This window comes from Myripristis murdjan, chromosome 23 (genome assembly GCF_902150065.1).
Source record: "Myripristis murdjan chromosome 23, fMyrMur1.1, whole genome shotgun sequence".
NCBI classification, from domain to species: domain Eukaryota; kingdom Metazoa; phylum Chordata; class Actinopteri; order Holocentriformes; family Holocentridae; genus Myripristis; species Myripristis murdjan.
Window position 1 is genome coordinate 24,091,710 of NC_044002.1, and position 22,404 is coordinate 24,114,113.

The 22,404-nt window shown below is 43.0% G+C and overlaps 2 protein-coding genes across 3 annotated transcripts; one reads left to right on the forward strand and one right to left on the reverse strand.

Moving 5' to 3' along the window:
- Positions 1–3,461: 3,461 nt before the first annotated feature.
- Positions 3,462–16,588, reverse strand: rpap3 (RNA polymerase II associated protein 3). 2 transcript variants are annotated; one of them, XM_030046139.1, is made up of 18 exons: positions 16,406–16,588; positions 16,052–16,210; positions 14,212–14,370; positions 14,004–14,111; positions 12,372–12,499; positions 12,152–12,273; positions 11,699–11,769; positions 11,457–11,600; positions 10,803–10,930; positions 10,198–10,319; positions 9,067–9,137; positions 8,861–8,947; positions 7,036–7,077; positions 6,896–7,002; positions 6,218–6,398; positions 5,286–5,383; positions 4,669–4,769; positions 3,462–4,542 (listed from the first exon to the last, which is right to left on the reverse strand). In XM_030046139.1, exons 2-18 carry the CDS (start codon positions 16,202–16,204, stop codon positions 4,457–4,459), a joined length of 1,908 nt encoding a protein of 635 aa, XP_029901999.1. In that variant the 5' UTR covers positions 16,205–16,210; positions 16,406–16,588; the 3' UTR covers positions 3,462–4,456. The 2 variants fall into 2 exon arrangements, with proteins under 2 accessions (XP_029901999.1, XP_029901998.1); XM_030046138.1 differs by having other exon boundaries at positions 6,896–7,077.
- A 1,382-nt stretch (positions 16,589–17,970) lies between these two features.
- atp23 (ATP23 metallopeptidase and ATP synthase assembly factor homolog) lies at positions 17,971–22,159 on the forward strand. The gene is made up of 5 exons (XM_030046151.1): positions 17,971–18,118; positions 18,313–18,358; positions 20,229–20,448; positions 21,248–21,331; positions 21,445–22,159. The coding sequence occupies exons 1-5, from the start codon at positions 17,971–17,973 to the stop codon at positions 21,646–21,648; spliced, it is 702 nt and encodes a 233-aa protein (XP_029902011.1). The 3' UTR covers positions 21,649–22,159.
- Positions 22,160–22,404: the final 245 nt, after the last annotated feature.

Below are 22,404 nucleotides of genomic sequence, written 5' to 3' on the forward strand. Positions count from 1 at the left end.
TCCACAGTCCCCAGCTCCTCTGCCGTCTGAGGTCTTATGGGGCTCCGGTTTAGAAAAGTTTAAAAAAAGAAAAAGAAAATTATTTTATCATCATCAATCATCATCATAATTACTTCAGTTGTTGAGGACGCGGTTGGTCTGCTGGTGATCTCAGTGATTCTGAATTCTCGATGTTGTTGCTCTCGAGTGGGCGGAGCTTATTTGCGCTTCATGTCAATTCTAAGTTCGATGCGCTTACGTCATCAAGTCTATGACGTCAGAACAGGGCATTCAGAACAGTATAAACAGGCAGCTGATGCAGCAGACACCGCCCCCCAAACCATCAACAAACAAGTCACACTAAGCAGCTTTCCCTCCTGCGCCTCCAGATGGACGAGGAGGCTCAGCCCCAAACCAGCTCCCAGGGATGTGGAAACCCCGCCCTGCTGATCAGACCGGAGACCCTGCTTCTCCTGGTCCAGTCCTTCCTCCAAGAAATCAGCGACAGCCAATGGAGCATGATCGCAAACGGCACCGTTGATACAGAGACAAAGTTAATCCTCGCCAACATGTGCATGAAGATCATTCAGATGGTGTCCACAGAAGTCCTGGAGGCCGTCCTCAACTCGCCCAACAGGGTGGATGACTCCGCCCCGCAGGCCGAGAGGAGACCCAGCACCTCCGGGTGCATGGATCTCTCCGTGCCGGAGGAGCACATCCACGCTATGCTCGGCAGCTCACCTGAAATGTGTGGTGCTGCTAGCCTTGGCGTGCAGGGGGAGACCTCTGCACGCTCTGATAATATCTCCGAGCTGGTTTTCAGAGAGGTCACACAGAAGGTCAACTCTGCGCTCTCTGTTGCCAGCCAGACCTCGACCGAAGGCCCAGAGGCTCCCGTGGTCTACGTAAGTAGTTGTGTCTACTCAAAGAGCTCTCTGCACAAAATGGTGCATGAAATCGCGTCCATGCTCAAGAACTGCATGGTTACAATGAAGAGCCGGTACACTTTATGGAAGGGCCTGAGGGCCAGACGTAAACTTGACAAGGCTCCTGCTTCTCTGCAGAATGAAGAGCAGGTCGAGATACTGATGCCTGATGAATCTTACATTGAACCCACTTACACTGAAACTGACTCTGTGAGTGACTTTACTGCGGGTTTCCACAGGGACAGTCCCATCTCACATGCCAGCCACATATCAATACCTCATACTGTCTTCCCCGACACTCCTCCGAGGACTGACGCTGCAGAGTCTGACACGGCTCAAAGTGGTTGTTCAGGCCTGCAGACTGAGGCCTCTGTTGACCTGCTGCTCCCTGCGTCAGAAGAGGCTGCTCTGAGTCACACACAAACACAGAAAAGTAAACTTTCCCATTTTGCAAAGAAGCACATCAGCCGCATGGTGAAGACTCTCAAGACCAAGTGTCGTTTGCTCCTCAAAGGCGAGAGAAAGGGCACGGCGACTGTTGCGTTGAAAGAGCGAGATGCTAGCCCACGCGGCAGCGCCCGCGCATCCTCGAGAGCGCCGAGTCGTCGTGAGGGCGCAGGTCCACTGGAACTGGAGAGCACATTGCCAGGTGCTGTGCCCGAGTCCACCGTGACCGAGGCAGCACCTGAGCTTTCTGCCTCTGTGAGCAGAACCACCATCATTGATGACTCTGAGGAGCAGCTGACGGACAGCATGCAGGCGGTTTCTGAGACGGTGGAGAGCCTGGCGGAGGTGATGGCGCTGCAGGCGGCCAGAGAGATGCCGGCGCAGAGAGACACTGACGCATCACCTCCCCACACAGGGCCGGAGACGTTCGTTCACAGTGATGAGCTCCAGAAAGTTTCAAAGAACCTCACCGATAACATCTACAGTTTGATGAGCGGGCAAGCCGATCAGATTCCCGCAGGCCCGCTGAAACAGTGTGACGCTGACTCGGTCGTCGTCAATGGAAACACAGAAGGATCTGAGCTGCTTTACGCAATGGTCGAAGACGAGGTCATGTGTTTCGTGCAGCAGAGCGTCCTCCTGTTCACCCCAGATTTACAGGATGAGACCGGCTCCCTGCACAGCGGCACTCAACTCTCGTTCAGAGTCCGGGACGCCCCTGATTTACCCGCAGGACCGCAGGAAGTCTCTGAGGGTTTGATGAGTGGGATGCCTGCCGAGGAGTTTGCCTCAGAAGCCCAGGTGGATTCTTCCAAAGCTAAGGGAAAAACCCACGGTGTTTTCTGCAGACTTAAGAGAGGCCTGAGGAGCCTTTGCTGTGTGCCGAACAGCACGGGAGACGACGGGCCTGAGGAGAAATCGCCCTCGGACAAAGAAGCCGTCGGCGCTGAAACTCCCAAAAAGCACAAGAACCCGTTCAAAAGGTTCTGCTCCCGCGTGGGAAAATGTTTAGCCAAACCCTTCAAGAAGGACTGATCTTCCTTTTTGCCCCCATCCCCTTTCCCTAAGCCCCTTCAATACCTGCTTTTTTTTTTCACCTTTTACCCTGAAGTACCCTGGTCATGTCCAATTACAGTGTTTGAAGTGCATTTTGGTTGTCTTGGTTATCTCTTGTCACAGAAAGATAGAAGGACAGAAATATAAGGAAACAGAAAAAGCTATGTATAAAATATTAAAAACAAAACAAAACACACAGGATATCATAGTGTATCAATTCAGCAAGTGTGCAAAGTTACTAAAGTTTGAAAAAAAAAACAAAAAACAAAACCCAATGAGGTGCAGTAGAGCAGGAAGATGAGCAAAATTACCAACAGAGTCAGAAATACTTTATTGATCCCTGAGGGGAAGTTGGGTCAGCTGCTCAAATTCTCAAGAAGAGACAATAAACAAAACTTAAATCACAAGAAATGGAAAAAGAAGTAAGAACTATAAAATATGTGCATTAGACATTTGTTTAATAAAAGTATGTGCATTAGGTATACGACCTAATCCTAGTTGTAAAAAAAGTGTGTGGATTAAAGTCTCTCGGCATCGTTTTCTATCAGATGTAGGGAGTTCTGCTAATTAGCTCATTGTTTCCGTCAGATTAATTCTGCTTGTATTGAAAACAAGCGGCAGGGGGTGAATCTGCCTCTGTCTGCTTCAACCACTAGGTGGCGACTGTTAGCCATCCTTTGGCAAACTGTCATAGTTCACTCTGTAGCATGCACACACACACACACACACACACACACACACACACACACACATACGGAGGGGGGTAATATCCTGAGAAACAAACTGAAATTCTGAAATTTATGAGAAAAAAACTTGTGAAAACTAGTTTGTTCTTCTGCTGTGGGATCCAGTCAGAAGGAAATCCTGCTGGTTTGAGTCCAGAATCCCAATCTGCTCCTCAGCATCTGGACTCTGAAGAGACGTTGCTGTGACTTGGGCCGATTCAGAGGAAAACAATCTTGTGATTTTGGGCTCAAATCAGCAGGATTTCCTCAAGACGTGTGCTTTTTTTTTTTTTTTTTTAACTTCCATAGCAACTGACACGACCACAAATTTCAAAATATGCCCTTTATTATTTGTACTTTAGTCCAGGTTTTCTGAAATACAGACCAAAGTCCACATTTACCGAAACCCTCCGAGCCCATCCCGTCGTTCACACGGTCCCGCGCAGGCGTTCAGACGGCGGCGGTTCAGCCCCCGTGGCCGACACGCAGCTTTTCTGACGGGTCCGATGATGAGAACAGTGAAACAAGGCCTCGTGCTCACGGAGGCCAACTCAGCGTGGTCATGCTGCGCTCAAGAGACACCGCAAGAGTTGGAAATTCTCACTTTGCCGTCGTCAAAAACAGAGCTGAGAAGGGTTTACCGTTAGCTGACGTCGTGTCGTTCACAATTCTCACATTTGAACACTGAATTGAGACTCTGCCGGTCCAAATGTTTGCTCATAAACACATGAACTGTATTATTTGGTGAGTTGAATTCAGTGTGCAAATACTTTTCCATGTTCCACCAACTTTTACCATCATTTCTTTCATGTGTAGTCCTCAAAACACAGTAACTTCCAATCCCAGCACTGCACAAACTTAAATGTATTGAAAGCAGCACAATGAGTTGTGAGCATTACAGATTAATAACTATCTCGATAACATTTCCAGATATCACAGAATGGACAGTCGTGAACAGGATTTTGGCTCGTTCAAAGAAAAAGTCGTTGAAGCGCACAGAGGTTGTAATCGTAGAAAAAAAAACAAAAACAAAGAGCAGCTGGGAGTTTCCCACCTCCGACGCTGAATAAACGCAGCGTTAAATAAGACACGGTGCCTTGGCGAGTCCCCGGGTCACCAGGCCCGCTGCCGTGGCCGTCCAGTCTGATGGAAGCGTCTGGGATTTACCTTGAAGTGATGATGTTTTGGCGAGGAAGAGGTAATTCAGTATTGGAATAAAACTACAACAGTTTGGTTGGCTTTTATAAAATCCACTGCAGCTCCTGGGAGTCGACATTCAAAAGCCTGCTGAGCTCGCAGAGGTGTGTTAAACTCAGGCTCGGGTCACACGCCGTATTTCTTCCGTAAGGCTGCGAGGGACGAGCGGTCCAGGTCAGCCTCGCCGAGAAAGTCAAACAGCTCTTGGAGAACTGCGGGAAGAAGAAGAAGAAAAAAAAAAAAAACGCACATACTGTAAGAACTGATGGAAAGAGACAGAGAGAGAGAGAGAGAGAGAGAGCTGTGTTAGCGAAGTGCTGCGTGGAGTGTGACGGCACCTTTCTTCTCGGCCGGCGACATGAACATGACGGCCATGTCGAAGCGCCTCACGCTCGCCAGGCTGCTGAGCGTCTCCATGGTGACCGTCGCCGCCTCGTTCCTGCAGGACAGCGGCTGTTAACACACGACTCTGCGCACCTGCAACCGACTCACACGCCGGCTTTTACCTCCACAAGAACAAGTGAGACAGCCACAGAACTAGAGCCACGACTCGTGACCTGCAAAACCCCGGGAGACATGCAGGTGTGTGCAGGTGTGTGCAGGTGTGAAGTGTTTTCTTAAAGGTCCATTACGTGATTTTCTTGTACCCGATGTTTTGCCTCTGTTATTTTTGAAATTTTCTTATATTTTTTAAAATTGTTGGGTAATTTTGCATATTATTTAATCTATCATATATATATTATAATAATTATAAATAGTTATTTTTATTCTATTTTTTTTATTTCACCCTCTTAACAAAATTCATTTTAAGGATTTTTTTTTATAATTTTCTTGTTTTTTTTTTTCTTTTTTAATTTTTGGGGTCATCAGTCATATATGTATTGCAATTTATTATAATAACTCTATAATTTTATAGTCATGTCTTTTGCTAGTTGGCCTCAGACTGAGAACTTACTTTGTGTAGAAATCATTTAACGTCCTCAGGATCTGGTTCAGGATATCCGGTTCCAGAGAGTTCTGGAAAATCTTTGCGTATTCGTTTGGCTTCACTTGCTGGAAGAGAAAAAAAAAAAAGAGTCAGACGTGATAAAAACAGACGGTGTTGGTGCTGCACGCAGACATGAAGCTCCAATCTGAGGTTTTCACACATCAAATACAAACACAGAGATTTTTTTCTAAACTCTGAATAACTTTAAAAACCCAGTATGGAATCTGATTTTTTCCATATTCTCGTTACAGCACATTGGCAGGTGACACGTGATCCGGTCCGAAAACTGAGGGGTTTCTTTTCTCGTCCCTCCTCACGTAAATCCTCTGAAACCAACAACCCCAGGACAGGCCAAAAACATCCAAACATGTTTTTCTTTTTGAAAATGATTAAATGTTGGCTGACTTGGTCTGTCAACATCCATTTATTTTATTGAAAAGTGCAGACTCTTGTCTGAAAAGTTTTTTAAAAAGCTAGTCATTTGTAATAGGTAATAAAAATATTTGAAAAAAATAAATTATAAAAACACCAAATTTAACAAGTCCTTACAGAAGTAAGAACTTGTTAAAAGTAAAAAAAAAAAAAAAACAGTGAAACTAAAATATATATATATATATATTGAAAAAATATAAAACAAACAATAACAAAAAGTTAAAAATATGTACATGCACACGTAATGTTTAACAAATATTTAAAAATTGCTTAAAGAGTCTGCACTTTATAATAAATGAATAAATAAAAATAAGTCAACAAATAAAATAAAATAAATTTCATCTTCATATGCCAAAGAAGTGATTTATAAAAATTCTTTAAATATTTATAAATAGATAAATGTGATGACCACTGAGCAACAAACACAGGAGAGTAAATAAATAAAAAATAAATAAGGTGGTGCTCACCCTCAGGTATCTGTAGACGCTCTCAGGCTGCTTTCCGATCTTGCGGAGGTCGGCCTCCAGCTGGAAGCTGCTGGTGGGAGGAGGCGGCAGATCGAGCGCCGCTGCCGCCACCGAGGCCGACGGTTCAGCCGGAATCACAGATCTCTTCTGTTTTGGTTTTTCTGGCTGTTTAACAGGAACGCTGGGAAACGGGACATAAATAGCTGTTAACCAGGACTGATGAAAAAAAAAAAATCCCAGTGTCAATGTGTGAAAGTGAAGCAGAGCATTAAAAAAAAACAAAAAACACGCACTGCCAATTTTCCCTGGATGCATAAAAGTTAGAAAGAAAAAAAATCCTGAACGAAATTCAATTTTATACAGCTAGTGTAAATGAAACATGGTGAAAACACTTCAGAAATATCAAAAAGAAATGAAAAGAACAACTAAGGCTGTAAGGACTGATGATGAAATTAATCTATTTCAATAAATGAGTCACCACTTGAGCCGTTTATCCTTTAAAAAACTTAAAAATCAACTTTAAAAATCTCTCCCTTCATGTCTTTATAAAATTAGCCGACATCACTTTGGCCTCTGATCACTCCCCGTGTGTCTCTGTCATTATTTTTCACACTTTAGATGATAAATAATTGACTGACTGAACAGAGAGGAGAGGGTGCAGAGCAGCAGAGCTCGTACTGTTCAGGTGAGGCTGAGGGAGCCTCTGAAATCTCCTCGATCTTGATCATCTTGGCGCTCGGCGAGGTCGACAGCGGCGACGATTCGTCCTCGGCCTCCCTCGGCTCCTCCTGGACGTTTGGGTCGGACCGGAGCGGCTCCCGCCCGCCCACCTCCTCGATGTCGATTCTCCTCAGAGGTTTCTGACGAGACAGAAACATTCCATCACCGGGAATCACATTTTTCACAACTTTTAATGTGAAGAGTCAGACCTTGTAGTGGCTTTTTTTGGAACGGAAGAACAGAATATACTGATATTGCCGACTTCGAAGAAGAAAAAAAAAAACTCACATAGGATCGTTCTAATCCACATACCGCAACGTTAACATTTAAAAATCCAAATTTAGTCTTCAAAGTAAAAAAAAAAATACTGTTAAAAAATACTTTAAGATGTTGTAAGGCCAAAGAGACATGAGCGAACTACATAAAAATGTTTTTTTTGTTACTTTAATTCACTTTCCTGCACAAATATAAGATATAACTACCAAATTTAAATGGTTTCTCTTCAGGAACAGTGACAAAAGGACCAGTTAACGGTCCTTTATCCCAGCAGCCGTATTGTGCTGTGTTGTTGGGTATTTTAACTATGTTATGATTTTTTGGTATTGAGTGTTAAATGTACTGTGTTTGTATGGCACTATAAATCACTGTAAATCACTTTAAATCACCACTCAGGATGTATAAAATGTATTTTCCTCACATCACAGTTTCTCTGTGATAATGACCTAACAACTAGACTTTGTAAAGTTTCTGAAGAAACTTTGATGTGCTTGCCACCCTTGCGACCGCGTGGCCATGTGGTAAACCTCCAGCCCTGTGCTGTTTGTAGGTTGTTTAGCGTTGTTGGAGGGCTAGAAGGCAGCTACCGGGTATTGCCCAGGCAGTTGTGATCATATTTTGAGTGATCACTAGGATGTCTCTGGGCAGCTGCTATGGTATATTGGGTGGTTGCTAAGGTGCTGATAGGCGGTTGCTATGGTGTTCCTGATGGTTGCTATGCTGTTGCTAGGCAGTTGCCATGGTGTTCTCGATGGTTGCTAGGCGGTTGCTATGGTGTTCCTGATGGTTGCTAAGGCCTTGCTAGGCGGTTGCCATGCTGTTCCTGGTGGTTGCTATGCTGTTGCTAGGCAGTTGCTGTGGTGTTCTCGATGGTTGCTAGGGCGTTGCTAGGCAGTTGCTGTAGTGTTCTGGGTGGTTGCTAGGGCGTTGCTAGGCAGTTGCTAGGTGGTTGCTATTGTATTCTTGATGGTTGCTAGGCAGTTGCTATGGTGTTCCTGATGGTTGCTATGCTGTTGCTAGGCAGTTGCCACGGTGTTCTCGATGGTTGCTAGGTGGTTGTTATGGTGTTCCTGATGGTTGCTAAGGCCTTGCTAGGCGGTTGACATGCTGTTCGTGGTGGTTGCTATGCTGTTGCTAGGCAGTTGCTATGCTGTTGCTAGGCAGTTGCTATGGTGTTCTCGATGGTTGCTAGGGCGTTGCTAGGCAGTTGCTATGGTGTTCTGGTTGGTTGCTAGGGCGTTGCTAGGCAGTTGCTATGGTGTTCTGGTTGGTTGCTAGGGTGTTGCCAGGTGGTTGCTATTGTATTCTTGATGGTTGCTAAGGCCTTGCTAGGCAATTCCCTCCTTGCCTCTAATTTACGATTTCTCGCTCCCGCTGGCATCAAGATCATCCTGATTTTTTTTTTCTTGCATCAAAACTTTCTGGAGCTCAGCTTTACTGACAGACAAAACAGAAACTAAATTAAATTGTATTCAAAGTGCAGAGTGGATCATGCAATCCTAATCCCAATCTGAATGATCAGAGTCTTCGTTATTAAGCGATCTGCATCCTGTTGCTGAGCTTTGATTGGAAACGATTTGAAAAGCAGCTGATTCAAACCACAAAGCCCCGGGCAGGAGGAGTTCAACACGAGGCTGGGGGACTCACGGTGGACCGCAGGTGAGGCGGTTTGTCCACGGGCTGCACGATTCTCCTCGGGGCGTCATTGTCGTCGTCGGCCGCAGAGCCGAGCTCCTGCAGAGACGACAGCACAAGGACAAAGTCAGCGTTTCCAGATCGTTCCTGAACTCTGAACGCTTCGCCGGCCGAGACCAAAACACTTCAGTCCATAATAATAAAAAAAGAAAACGTACGATCTGGAGTTTCTGCAGCTCGTTCAGCGCCTGCTTGTTCCCCGGCTCCAGTTTCAGCACCTCTTCAAAATCTGTCACACACACACAGACAAAATTAGATTCAATTAAAAAAAAAAACCTCAAAATTAAATAATCTAACATGACATGCATGACTGGAAAGGCAGAGTTGGCAGGACGTGAAATTGTCTCCTCTAGCAGAATTTTACTCTCTTTAAAAACACCTCTGCTTTTATATTTTCATGTTTTGATTCAGTTTAATTCCATATTAACTCAGAACTCATGAACATAAATTGAGCCCCAGCTGAAATAATAATAAAAAAAAACAATAGATTTATCCCTCTGCCTGATGTGAAACCATACCTGCTTATATTCAGGCGCGTCATCATTTTAAACATGAAACCAAACACCAATATTTACTTTGCTCTCTGACCACAGAAAAAAAAAAAAAACTTGTTTCACACACAAAACCTCATTTGTTCGTCTTTTATGACACCGGAAAATAAAGCAGAGGCTCTGCAGGGTTCAACCAGTTCAACGTATTAAGATTTTTTTAACCGTTTGCTTTGCATTTCCACTGAGAATTAAATGTTAAACGACTGAAATGGAAACAGACCAATCAGAAAACATCTTGTTCTGTGTAACCAGTCGGATTTCTCTCTCAGAAATCAGTTCAGAGCTTTTATTATTTCAATTACTGATCAACCCGTCGATTATTTTCTCGATTAATCAATTAGTTTTTGTGCTTTTGTTTTATCCTGACCAACAAAACATATATTTAGCTTACTGTCGCAGAGGACCAAAGAAAACAGAAAATATTCACTTTTGAGGAGCAGGAATCAGAGAATTTGGAAGTTTTCTTTATAAAAATGACCCAAACCAATTAATCAATTATCAAAATAGTTGGCAACTGATCGATTATTCGACTAATTGTTGCAGCTCTAAATCATTTTACTAAGAAGCTGCAACAACAAAGCTTTATTTTACTGAACTGAGGACCTCATAGGGCCTGGGGTTCATATCATATCTGAAGACAGCTGTTTGTAGGACGAAGATCTTTCATCTGATCTCTGGTGTTTGTGCAGACAGGCTGCGGTTCCTGTGGTTCACCACTGGGTGGCAGTGTTGCAACACCTTGTTTGGCCTCTGCCAGCTTCCGTAGCGCCACTCTGGCCGTCGCTCTGCGGGCGAAGGCCTTCGAGTAACTCCTGTCCAGACAAATCGCTTTACTGCAGTCATCCTCTGCCTCTTTATACCTGCAAAAAAAAAAAATATATAGAATTATAGATAATATTAAATCCATATTTCCATGGGATTATTATATTAATTTAGTCTTCCAATGTATTTAAAATATTTACAGGATTTTTAACAATGTTGTCCCTGACCATATTGTGATTTTATATATGGATAGAAGACTTCAGAACAGCTGTATGGTTTATTTTTTCACTTTGACGGAGCTAGGCTAATGATTCCCATAGACATCAAGTCTTTATGCTAAGCTAACAGGAAATGCTACCTGAACTGAACTGAACCACAGGGCGTACAGAGGAGAAAACGGGGAAGTCAGAAAAGGGGGATTTTGCCCAAAACGTCTGAGTATTCCTTTCACACTGGTGGGAAATACTCTGTGTTTTGAATCAAAAAAGGACTTTGGCTTTAAAAACAACGACTGTTCAGGACAGTTTTTGGCCAGAATTCGGTTTTGTCACCCTGGTTGGTCCGACAGTGTGTGCGCTCACCGCTCCAGTTTGAGGTAAGCCATGGCTCTGTTGGCGGGCAGCAGGACGTTGCTGCTGTCGGCCTCCATCCCTCGGCTGTAGCACTCGGCCGCCGCCTCGTACTTCCCCTCCTTGAAGTAGGCGTTCCCCTGAGAAACACAGCAGAGAAACACGACCGAGACTGACTGAGTTTATGCAGCCATCAGCTCAGTCTGCTGCAACAACCTACAAAATGATTTAAAACACTCATGAATGAATCACAGGGTTTCCACTTTACGTCACATTTAAAATCCCTGACGTTTGTGTGACTATAAAATGTTTAATTCTCACAAGTATCACGTTTTTCCACATGAACCAAAATTTTACACCAAATTCAGGTTCAGAGGTCTTATTATACTTTAATTATTCAGTTTAATTCTGCAGGGGAAGTGAACATTATGTGAACACCATGGAAAATAAATACCACATTTAAAATTAAAGCTGTCAAAAGTTGTGGATTTTTTAAAATGTTTTTCATTTCATGGTTTGTCCCAAGAATTAATTAAACTCCCTGACTTTTCCAGGACCCGTGGGAACCCTGTGATTGTGTCTTCGTTCAGTTTTCAGCGCCTCGGTGGGTGAGTAAACTCTTGGTTTGGGACGCTGCGGGGCGTCTGTCCCGTCGGCTCAGCTCACTCTGTCTTTCTGCACGGCCGCCTCCTGCCTCCTCTGCTGCTCCTCCACCTGTTTCTGCTGCTCGGGGTCGGGAGCCGCCGCCTCCTCCTCCTGCGTCTCCTGCGAGGCCTCGCCGTGCTCGCTGCCGCCCGGACGCACAAACACCTGGACACAGGAGGAGAGGACGGAGGGAGGGAAGAAGGGAGGGTGAGTCGGCTGAGGGATGAAGGAGAGCCGAGGAAAAACATCTCATCTCAACTCACGGCTTTTATCTTCTTCACTTCGTTCTGGGCTTCCAGGTTCCCGGGGTCGAGCTTCAGGACCGTCTCATAATCTGGTCGGAAACACGTTTCAAGTCATAATCAGCAAAGAGAAGCAGCGAAGCCTAGAACTGCACTCAGATCAGCACCGAAAAAACAAGATACTTCATCGAATAGACGACCGACATTCTACATTTTGTGTTATTTTCTTGCAGTTTCTCATTAATTTGTTGGCTGCTGATAGGTGGATTTAAAAAAATAAATCAGCGAACACTAAAATATCCATGTGTCGACTCGGGTCATACTGATGTTATCAAAATGCAGTGAAGTCTCATTTGAATTGATGTGAGCAACTCATTGACACCCCTGGATTGATCTACTGCAATGAAATGAAAACAATAATTAAATACAGACTCAACTAAAATGACAAAAAATAAATAAATAAATCAATCTCACCCTCTAATGCGGCTTCGTATTTCTTGAGGGCGAAACGTGCGGCTCCTCTGCGAGCGAAGGCCTTGAAGTAGCTGCTGTCCAGAGAGACGGCCAGGTTGCAGTCCGACTCGGCCACGGCAAACCTGCACACACACACACACACACACACACACCGTCAAACCCCCCACGCAGGAGTTGTGTTGTGAGCTGTGTTTTGCGGCTGAGTCGTGCGAGCGTTTACTTTCTGAGTCTGGAGAAGCAGGCGGCTCGGTTGGTGGGCAGCACCGGGTTGTAGGGGTCGGCGCTCATCGCTCGGCTGTAGCACTCGATGGCGTCGTCGTAGCGACCCTCTTTGAACAGCCTGTTGCCCTGCCAACAGGACACCGACACGCTCAGTCTCACTTTCACTTTTTTATTAAATCGTTAGAAGCATTAGTGGGTCAAAAACACAGCGGCATGTTAGGGCCACTGTCGGTTACCAAAAAAAAAAAAAAAAAAAAAAGGAGACAGGGGACAAGGAGAGACAATATTTACAGGAAAAAAAAATCAGAATTTCTGAGATTAAAGTCATAACTAAACTCAAATTTATGAGAAAAAAGTTCTGAGATTATAAAGTCAAAGAAAGAAAAAAGCAAAGAAAAAGGAAAAAGATTTTTTCTGAGTTTTTTTCTTGTCAATTTGTGACTTTATAATCTAAGAATGAGTTTTTTTCTCATAAATTTGAAAGTTTTTTCTAAGAAATTTACCACTTTAATATCAGAGAATATCTTAGTCTCTGTTTCTCTTATTATATTATATTTTGTGCATGAATCCTGATTTGTAAAAAATAAATAAATAAATAAAAAGTGTGTGCATTAACATTACAACAAAATATATAGAAATATGTAACTAAGAATAATAAAAAGTACACCTACATACACACCATGTATACACCGGGGTACTGCACTACTGAATTATTGTAAAGTTCTACAGGTATAAAATGATTGTACATTATATAATATTGTATTATATCATATCAATATTATCAACATTATATGCATATCTTTTTTTACTGCTGGGACTCCTTTCTGACTCTAAATTGCTTAAAACTGCATATCACTGCACGTTATCACCACAGGTTGTAGACGTCTCATTAGTATTATTATTTTTTTAATAATCAAACCAGCCTTTCTACATACCCAGCTGACAGCATGTAGCTTAGTTAGATAGTTAGTAATAGTAATAGTAGTAGCTTTATTTGTATGGTGTTAGGAATGCATGAAAATATCAGCATGACACCAGTATCACCTGATATCGGCTTTAGAAATGAAATATCGGTATCGGCCTGAAATAAAGGTGTGCAATCAGTTAGAATCATCCAGAATCATCCAGGCCTGTTTCAGCAGGATGAATCTTACTGTTAATTTGAAAGAAAATGTTATACAAAAATAAATACGGCGTGTTCTATGTAGCCGAAAACGAAGTAGTTTTCTTATTTTGCCCGGTGGAACGTGCGCATCTTGAAAAGCACTGTGCGTCTGCTGGTGGGCCTTCACAATAAGAGCAGGCATAATGACATATTAATTAATCCCACTGCAGGAGAAACTTGATGTTCTCTGCAGTCGTGAGGAAAGAAAATTAGAGTTGGAAAACAAAAGAGCTGGAAAATATCAGCATATCAGATATCGGCAAAAACTCCAATATCGTGCATCCCTGTGGGTTATTGTTGAGAACAGCTTGCTGACATTATTACAGGCTGGGTGTCTGCTCTGGAGAAAGAATAAATGCTCAGGAAGTATTAAATTATAAATCTCCGTTGCACATGTCCAATGTGTTTCAGAAAGTTTAGATCAGAGCGAGTTACTAGAGTTGATGATCAACACGTCACATTTACCTTTTCCTTCTCGGCCAGCGCCGCCTCCCGGTCCACGGCTTCCTCCGAGTCCGACTCGTTCGACTCGGCGGGGCTTTCCTCCTTGTCGATCGCCGACAGAGCTTTGTCCTGCCGCCGGGAATAAAGAAGGCACACCTCAGTCGGATCAGCCCGTAAAAACAAGGCGAGCACATACCGAAAGCTTTCTCAGGGGGAACTCGGCGGCTACCACGTCAAACTTGTCCCACGATCGGTAGTCGTACGACTTTATCCGCTCCGTCTTGTCGGCCTCGTCCGTCTTCGCCTCGCCGTCGTCTCGGCTCTTCTTCTTCTTCTTGTCCCTCGTCTTCGTTTTGTAGTCTCTGTTGCGCACGGGCGGCAGGGTTTTCTGCAACACAGAGAGACGGACTGACTGACAGAGCGAGGAGGAGGTCGCCAGATGGACACACAGATGAGAGACGAGCCAAAAAACAACTTTAAGTGTGTTAGGAAGATGGGACGGAGCAGGTAATGCAGGTAAACTTTGGATTTGACGGATAAAGAAATTGGGGTCACCGACTGAGTTTAATGTGACCCTCACCGTCCTCACTGACCTATCCCAGCCATCAGCCAATCAAATCAAAGCTGCTCGCTGCTACTTGGTGCTTTCTAAACCACGTCTGTGTTTTTGCTGTTTAAAAAAAAAAAAAAAAAAGCATCTGTGTTACATGTCATTAGAGATGTGGTGACATATTTTCGGTTACGCCCCCAAAAGACAACAAAAACCAAAACATGGAGGTGAAGGGAAAAGTCTCGGAGATCCTGGCTACAATATGAAGCTCAAAAGCGCAGAAAATTAAGACCCTACCCTACCCGGGCCATACTGGGCCAGCCCGAGGCCCTACCCTACCCTTCCCTACTATTTAGCCGAACTTTAGGCCCGACAGCCCGATAAAGCCCAAAAAAAAAGAAAGGAGAGGAGAAAAAAAAAGCCAAGACATTCATTTTGAACTCTTCCAAAAGATCCTGTCCACTCAGAGGGATCTCATGGCCGGGCTGCGGTGCATAAACTCCTCATTACAAAGACAAATACACATTTGGGAGGTGGGTGGGACCCGTCAGGATCCAACAGGTCGAGCCGGGTTCGGGCAAAAATTTAGAAATGATGTTACGTCGGTGTTATTTTAGTGAATAATGACGGACCTGCTGTCTGTTCTGGGCAACTTCCTGTACAGTGCCGGAGTTTACGACGACACTGAAGGCAACATATGGGCTATTTCAGGTGGTGAATGTGACCCGGTGATGGAGGACAAGCAAACTCTGGGGCTCGGGACGGGTTCAGACACAAAAAAAGAAGGCCTGACGGATTCAGGTCGGGCTGACAAAAATATGCGGCCTAATGTGCGCTCTGCTGAGTGACACCGGTCTTACAGAAACGTGGGAAAAAGTGATGAGTCATCCTTCACCATATTGTGGAGAAGTTGGCGAGTCCACCAAGAGAACGCCACAGGAATGAAAACCTGCAGCCTCTTGGTCCTCCGTGACCCCCTCCACCCCCCACCCCACCTTAGAGGCTCAATGCAAATCAATACAAACCTATTCTGCATCACCACCTTTATTCAATAATGAAACATTTCTATCCTGATGGGTTTACACCAAAGATTCACGACAAGACTAAGCTTCCTTTCTTTTCAACCGCTCGCGAGCAACATACAGGATAACACTATGAGTCTGCTTTGCTTTAAGTTTTGACATTTAACAAAATTCAGGTTATTTTGATGAGGGTTTGACAGCTGCATCCAACAGTATCTTCTGCATGATATGGACGAGACTGTATACCTCGATATTTATGCCACATATCTCGGTTGCAATACAACATACGATATGACTATGGGTTCACACTTACTTGACATAAATCTAACAACAGTGTAAATTAAGTATTCTTCAAAAAAAAAGCGTAATAACACAAACTGGACATGGAAAATGCGGTTCCTTCACTGAGTTTGTTATGGATCAGGGCAGAGCAGTCACTTCACTGGTGGGCTTTGCTGTCACTGGTCACACTGGTGTGTGTGTGTGTGTGTGTGTACCTGCTCCTCCTGCAGGCCTCCGGCTCTCAGCTGCTCGTCCCTCCTCCTCATGTCCGCCTCCCAGGTGTCCAGCTCCCGCATGAAGCTCTGCAGCTCCTCGCTGTTCTGCCGCAGCTGCAGCTGCAACTCGACGCTTTTATTTGCCGCGGACATACTGCCCTGCCAAACACATGTTGCTTTTGAATTTGTTTTTCTGGCGGTGGGTTAAAGAAAAAAGAAGGAAAGCACGGAGAGAGGAGCGCCGGTCCTCCGTCACGCTGCTGTCATGCCGGCGGCTAACTCAAGCTAGCAGGCAGACACGCCACACGGAAGAGCCGCTAAACGAAGAGACAGACACAAAACACGGCCAAGTACCTGGAAGTCGGTCGCTCTCTGTGGGAAAGTTAGACTTTATTCAACTGTGGCGGCGGCCAGTGCGGCTAAATATTGTTGTTGTTGTTGTTGTTGTAACGTGTCGCCAACGGTGATTTTCTGTTTGTGTTCGGCGCCATGACAGCCGAGTCCCAGCAGGCTTTGCGCCACCGCTGCGGCGGTTCACTGAGCCGAAGATCGTCTCTGTTGAGGAAAGACGTTCTGCTCGAGAGGAGGGGCCGGTCCGTGTCTCTGTAGGTCATTGGATCCCCCCCCCAAAACAACAAACAAACAAACAAACAAACAAACAAACAAACAAAACAAAAACAACAACAAAAATAATAATATAGTAGAAAAGCAAAACAAATAAATTAAATAAAATGGAAATACTACTCCTACTCCTACTGCTACTGCTACTACTACTACTACTACTACTACTAATAATAATAATAATAATTCATTAGAACATGAAAACAAATAAATTAAATTACATTAAATATAAAAACATACTACTACCTTTACTACTATTAATAATAATAATAATAATAATAATAATAATAATAATACAGTAGAAAATCAAAACAAATAAATTAAATTAAATGAAAAATAAAATAAAAAACAAAAACAAATAATAATAATCATAATCATTAGAAAATGAAAACAAATAAATTAAATATAAAAACACACTACTACCATTACTACTACTACTACTACTACTACTACTACTAATAATAATAATAATAATAATAATACATTAGAAAATCAAAACAAATAAATAAAATGAAACAAAAATAAAATAAATATACAAAACTAAAATTGAACTACATGGTGTTTTACTTGTTTCATGGCCAACAAGGGATGAGCATTTTTTAGTTTTATTTTCATAGTCTATTTTGAATGACAAAAAAAAAAAAAAAAAAAAAAACACACAAGAAAATATAACTAAAAAAAGGACATTTTAATTCTTGTTTCTGCAGCATGCACTCCTTTCGTATGTCAACATCCTTCTTCCAGATGTAGGTCCCATTTACAGAATAACAAATTAACATGATTTCCACATTACAAAATCATACTGGCTGAGCTTTTTTTTTTTTTTTTTTAAAAGTTATACATAATGACAGTCTGAGTTAAAGACGTAGAAACGTTGCTGAGATCAGACTAGTTTCAAAACAAATAAACAAACATCGTATGTTTTTATTGGTAGAAGGAAAAAAATACGTCCAACACAAATTCACTTCGTTCGCAGTAATACAACATCTCACTGCACGTTCCGTATAGACGATCTTTGAAATACGCGACGGTATCTTTAAATCGTTATTAATATTTAAAGTTTAAAAATACACCATCTCAACGTGTTATCTATAAGACTGGTTCAGATTACGATACATGTGCATTTAAAAAAAAAAATATTTTCCTAAATTCCTAATTAAATTACACGACCTTTGACCTTCGGCTGATCACGTGACGCAGCAAACAGCGATGACCTCTCTGGCGAGCTAACGCTAGCGACAACACCGAGCAACTCAAATGCGAAAAACGTCGCCGAGTCCCGGACAGAGTTCGCCGACATGGATCAGACTAAGCAGGAGGAGGAGTACGGATACGACCTGTTCCCGGAGAGGAACAAGGGCAAGTTCAAAAAGGGATCTATAGCCGAGAGTCTGTTCACTTTCAACCACAAGTGTCAGGTCATGCTGCAGTTCGCCATGGAGACTAGTAAGTAGCCTGTTAGCTAGCCGCTCTGCTAAACGGGACTGTGTGTGTGTGTGTGTGTGTGTGTGTGTGTTTTCTCACTCAGATACACAATGCCAGCTGGAAGCATAAAGTGTAAAGACAGTGTGTCAGCTGGTTTATCTGGGTTAGCCGGGCTGGTTGTTAGCAGCTGAGCTCATGTCCTTGTGTCCCGGCAGGTCCGTACGCCAAGCTGCTGCTGGGGGCCATGCAGAGCTCCGGCTGGTGAGTCTGCATAATACACACACACTCACACATAATGCACACACTGTCTACACAACTGTCAGTGATACACACACTCACATATTAAGCACACACTGTCTATACAACTGTCAGTAATGCACAAGTTGTAGTAATGCACATACACTACTCACAAAAAGTTAGGGATATTCGGCTTTCGGGTGAAATTTCAGGATGAACCTAAAATGCATTCTAACCTTTACAGGTGAACTTAATGTGACCTTCTGTAAACTTTTGAATGCACATGTCCAACTGTTCAATGTTTCAGTACTTTTTGCACAAGTTGCTGTTCTCTAACAAGGAGTTTAACGGCAAAATTCACATCAGGTTGCACTTTCTCAGACCTGAATCCCATAGAAAACCTATGGGATCAGCTGAGTCGCCGTGTAGAGGCTCGGAGCTCTGTACCCCAGAACCTCAATGTCCTGAGGGCCGCCCTTCAAGAAGAGTGGGATGCCATGCCTCAGCAGACAATAAGTCGACTTGTGAACAGCATGAGACGTTGCTGTCAAGCTGTAATTGATGCTCAAGGGCACATGACAAGTTATTGACACTGACATTTTTTGTTGTGGTATATCCACCACTGTTGTTGGCTTTTGTTTCAAGAAATTGTTTGAGATGAGGAAATCACCAGTGTATGCTTCTACTTAAATGCTCTACTTTCATGATATAATATCACTGTAGCGTGAACATTTTACATTTTCCATAAATTTCACCCAAAAGCCAAATATCCCTAACTTTTTGTGAGTAGTGTATTTATGCATGATGGACATGCTTGTGTTTTTTTTTTTTTTTACAACTATAATTAATGCACAAATAGTGTTAATGCATATATTTATGCATAATGGACATACTTTTTTTTACAACCATCATTAATGCACGAGTTGTATAAATGCACATTTATGCATAATGGACATACTTTATTAGAAAACTATCATTAATGTACTACTTGTAGTAAAGCACATTTATGCATGATGGACATGCTTTGTTTACAAAGTTATCAATGCACAAATAGTGTTAATGCATGTATTTATGCATAATTCATGTGATGTTTATATTTTTTTATAACTCGCATTAATGCAGATTAATTATTATTATTATTTTTTTTTTTTTTTTTACAAATTTATAAGGCACATATTTTCATGTTATGTCTTCTTTCTTTTTTTTTTTTTTTAATTTGTTAGTTTAATTCTTCTCTTGAGAATTTGAGCAACTGCAACTGACCCAGTTTCCGTAAAACATTTCTGATTTTCATTCTGATTATGATTTAAAGAAAAAAAAAAAAAAGTTAACTGAAAAAAAAAATGAAAGTTATACTTAAAAAAAAAAACAATCTGACAAACTGAAAAGATACTGTATACTTCCAGAATGTATTAAAATAAAATAAAAATATGCAGAAAGTATCTTTATCATTAAGAACGGTGTTTGATGGCAATAAGAAGAAGACATTTTTCTAAGAACATAACATCACTTTGCAAATAACCTGCCAGGACATGAGATTTATGACAAATTAAAGGGACGTTCAGGAGAATTTGGAGAGATTATTTGATGGAGAAGCAAGACAGCTATAGTGAGTTTTGCTTTTCCTGCCTGTGCAGTTTAAATGATAAAATTTTGATTTTCAGCTTTCACTTTGTCCTGTGACAAACTTCAGACATGGCTTGTAAACGTCACCATGAGCAGAAAATACCACAGCATCTTTATTTTAATCTGGCAGGGCTCCACTGTTTTCTCGCCTTTCTCTGCAAGGTGGCTTTTTGTTGTAGCCGCTGCATTTCAGGCAGAATTTTAAATGCTCACTACTGGTGATGTTATTAAAACGAAGTGAAAGGTGTGTGTTGTCGTCTGCACGCAGCACGGTGTTCAAAGACCGACACTTCTCCTGTGAAGAGTGCGACGGGACCGTGAGCGGAGGCTTCGACGCCGCGTCCTCTCAGATCGTCTTGTGTCAGAACAACATCCACCAGCAGTCCCACATGAACCGCGTGGTGACGCACGAGCTGATCCACGCCTTCGACCACTGCCGCGCCCACGTCGACTGGTTCAACAACTTCAGACACCTGGCCTGCTCCGAGGTGACGGCCCACACACACTCATGCTGTCTATTTATTATATCTGTTGGGTATTCTGGTATTTTAGTATATCACTTTACACTCTTTATATCCACGCAGTGTCACTTTATCCACCTGTACAGTCTAATACAGTTCAATACAACATCTCCGCCATAAATTCTACATTTTAACAAAGTTTATCATGTTCAGTTTGTGTTGATGTTGTGGAGAATGTGTCACTTTAATTCTGTGTTTATTATTGAGGTTGTAGTTTGCAGAGGTCTGCTATTGGACTGCATTATGTTGAGAAGTGTTTCTGATTTTTTGTCCCTCTTATTTATATACAATGAGGAGGGACAGAATAGTGGAAACAGCTGTCAGTAAAGTGCAGCACTAACTATGAGCCCAATGCCAAACATAGAAGTGAATGAACACCTCTGTTACCGTGACAACAAGACAAGCTGAGCATTATAGGCAGCAGGAGAGGAAACTGTATGGCACAACAGTTGTATGATGATTTAGAAACCTTAAACAAACAAGATATTCTGATGTCATGTACAATCCCCAGCCTACTCTTTCGTTTTTTGTTTTTTCTTTTAATTAAAATGAGTCAAAATGAGTCACCTGCAGTTTTTTTGGAAGATCATGGCACAACTGAAGAAGAAATAAACAACAGAAACCCATATTGGACTTTGTAAATCATATCACATTCATAATACTGTAATAAACACTGAATGTCACTATCATGTAGTTTTATGGAGCATCTGTAACCGCTTTTCCAAAGTTTTTCTGATGTTTTTCTGTTTTCTGTTGTTCTTGTCAGATCCGAGCTGCTAATCTGAGCGGAGATTGTTCCTTTAGCAACGAAGTCGCCAGATTCAACTTTGGCCTGAAGCAGCATCATCAGGTACGTGGGGCAGGGCCAGGGGTGGGGCGGGGCGGGGCGAGGCCTTCACAGCAGGCATTAGCTCTGTCGGCTCTCGCTCTAACAGTAACTGGGGCCTCTCTCCCGCCTGGCAGGAGTGCGTTCGAGGCCGGGCGCTGCGCTCCATCCTGGCCGTGAGGAAAATCAGCCGACAGGAGGCGGAGAAAATCGTGGACGAGGTCTTCGACACGTGCTTCAACGACCACGCGCCGTTCGGCCGGATCCCGCACGGCAACAAGGACGCCAGGTTCGCCTACAGAGATTACAAGAACAGAGATCGATACTACGCCAACCTTTAGCGCCACCCTGTCCGACTGAACTCCCAGGGCGCCTCGGCGTTGGCCAGTCAGCAGAACGACTGTGTGTCCAAAACCGTCATGAAAACCCCACTGAGGGGAGTTTTCACTGAATGTTTTGTCTAATTAAAAGCTAATCTGGTGAAGCCGAGGAAGGAAAAGCTACACTTAACTTCCCACCTTTCGGACATTAATTCAGCATAAAGGGACGGTAGGGAGTCATTTCGCTCAGCAGAGTTAGCCAGGACGCCAGTGATTGTCATTGTTTTTTTAAAAAAAAATAATCAGTGGATGCTGCACCCAGTTTTTCCTGTTTGACCGTAAATGTTTGAGCTGCTGTCAGGCCATAAAAAATCATCCGACGACCAGTGAACGCGTGTTTCGTCCTCGTCTCATGTTGCCACATCGACCTCCGCCGACTGAGAACAGAAGGTTCTTGTACATAGAGCTTATTGTGCTTAACTTAAATAGTCAATTTTGTTTGAATTAAAGTTTGATTCTTATGAAAAACTGATTTCTTTGGTGCATTTTTTTTAATTCCAGTTTTGCTTCTTGTGCCTCTGGTTCAGCTGTTTTCAATGTTTTTCATGTTCTGAGCCGCCGAGTCGACTCCCAGCGAGCCGCGGACCCCCGCCTGAAATCACTCAGCCCCCAGGACTCTGGCATGGGAAGATTTAATTTGTGTTAATGTCTAGGTGTCATTCTTGTCATATAAAAGACTGTGGTGAGATTAAAATGTAGTGTTAGAATAATCACACA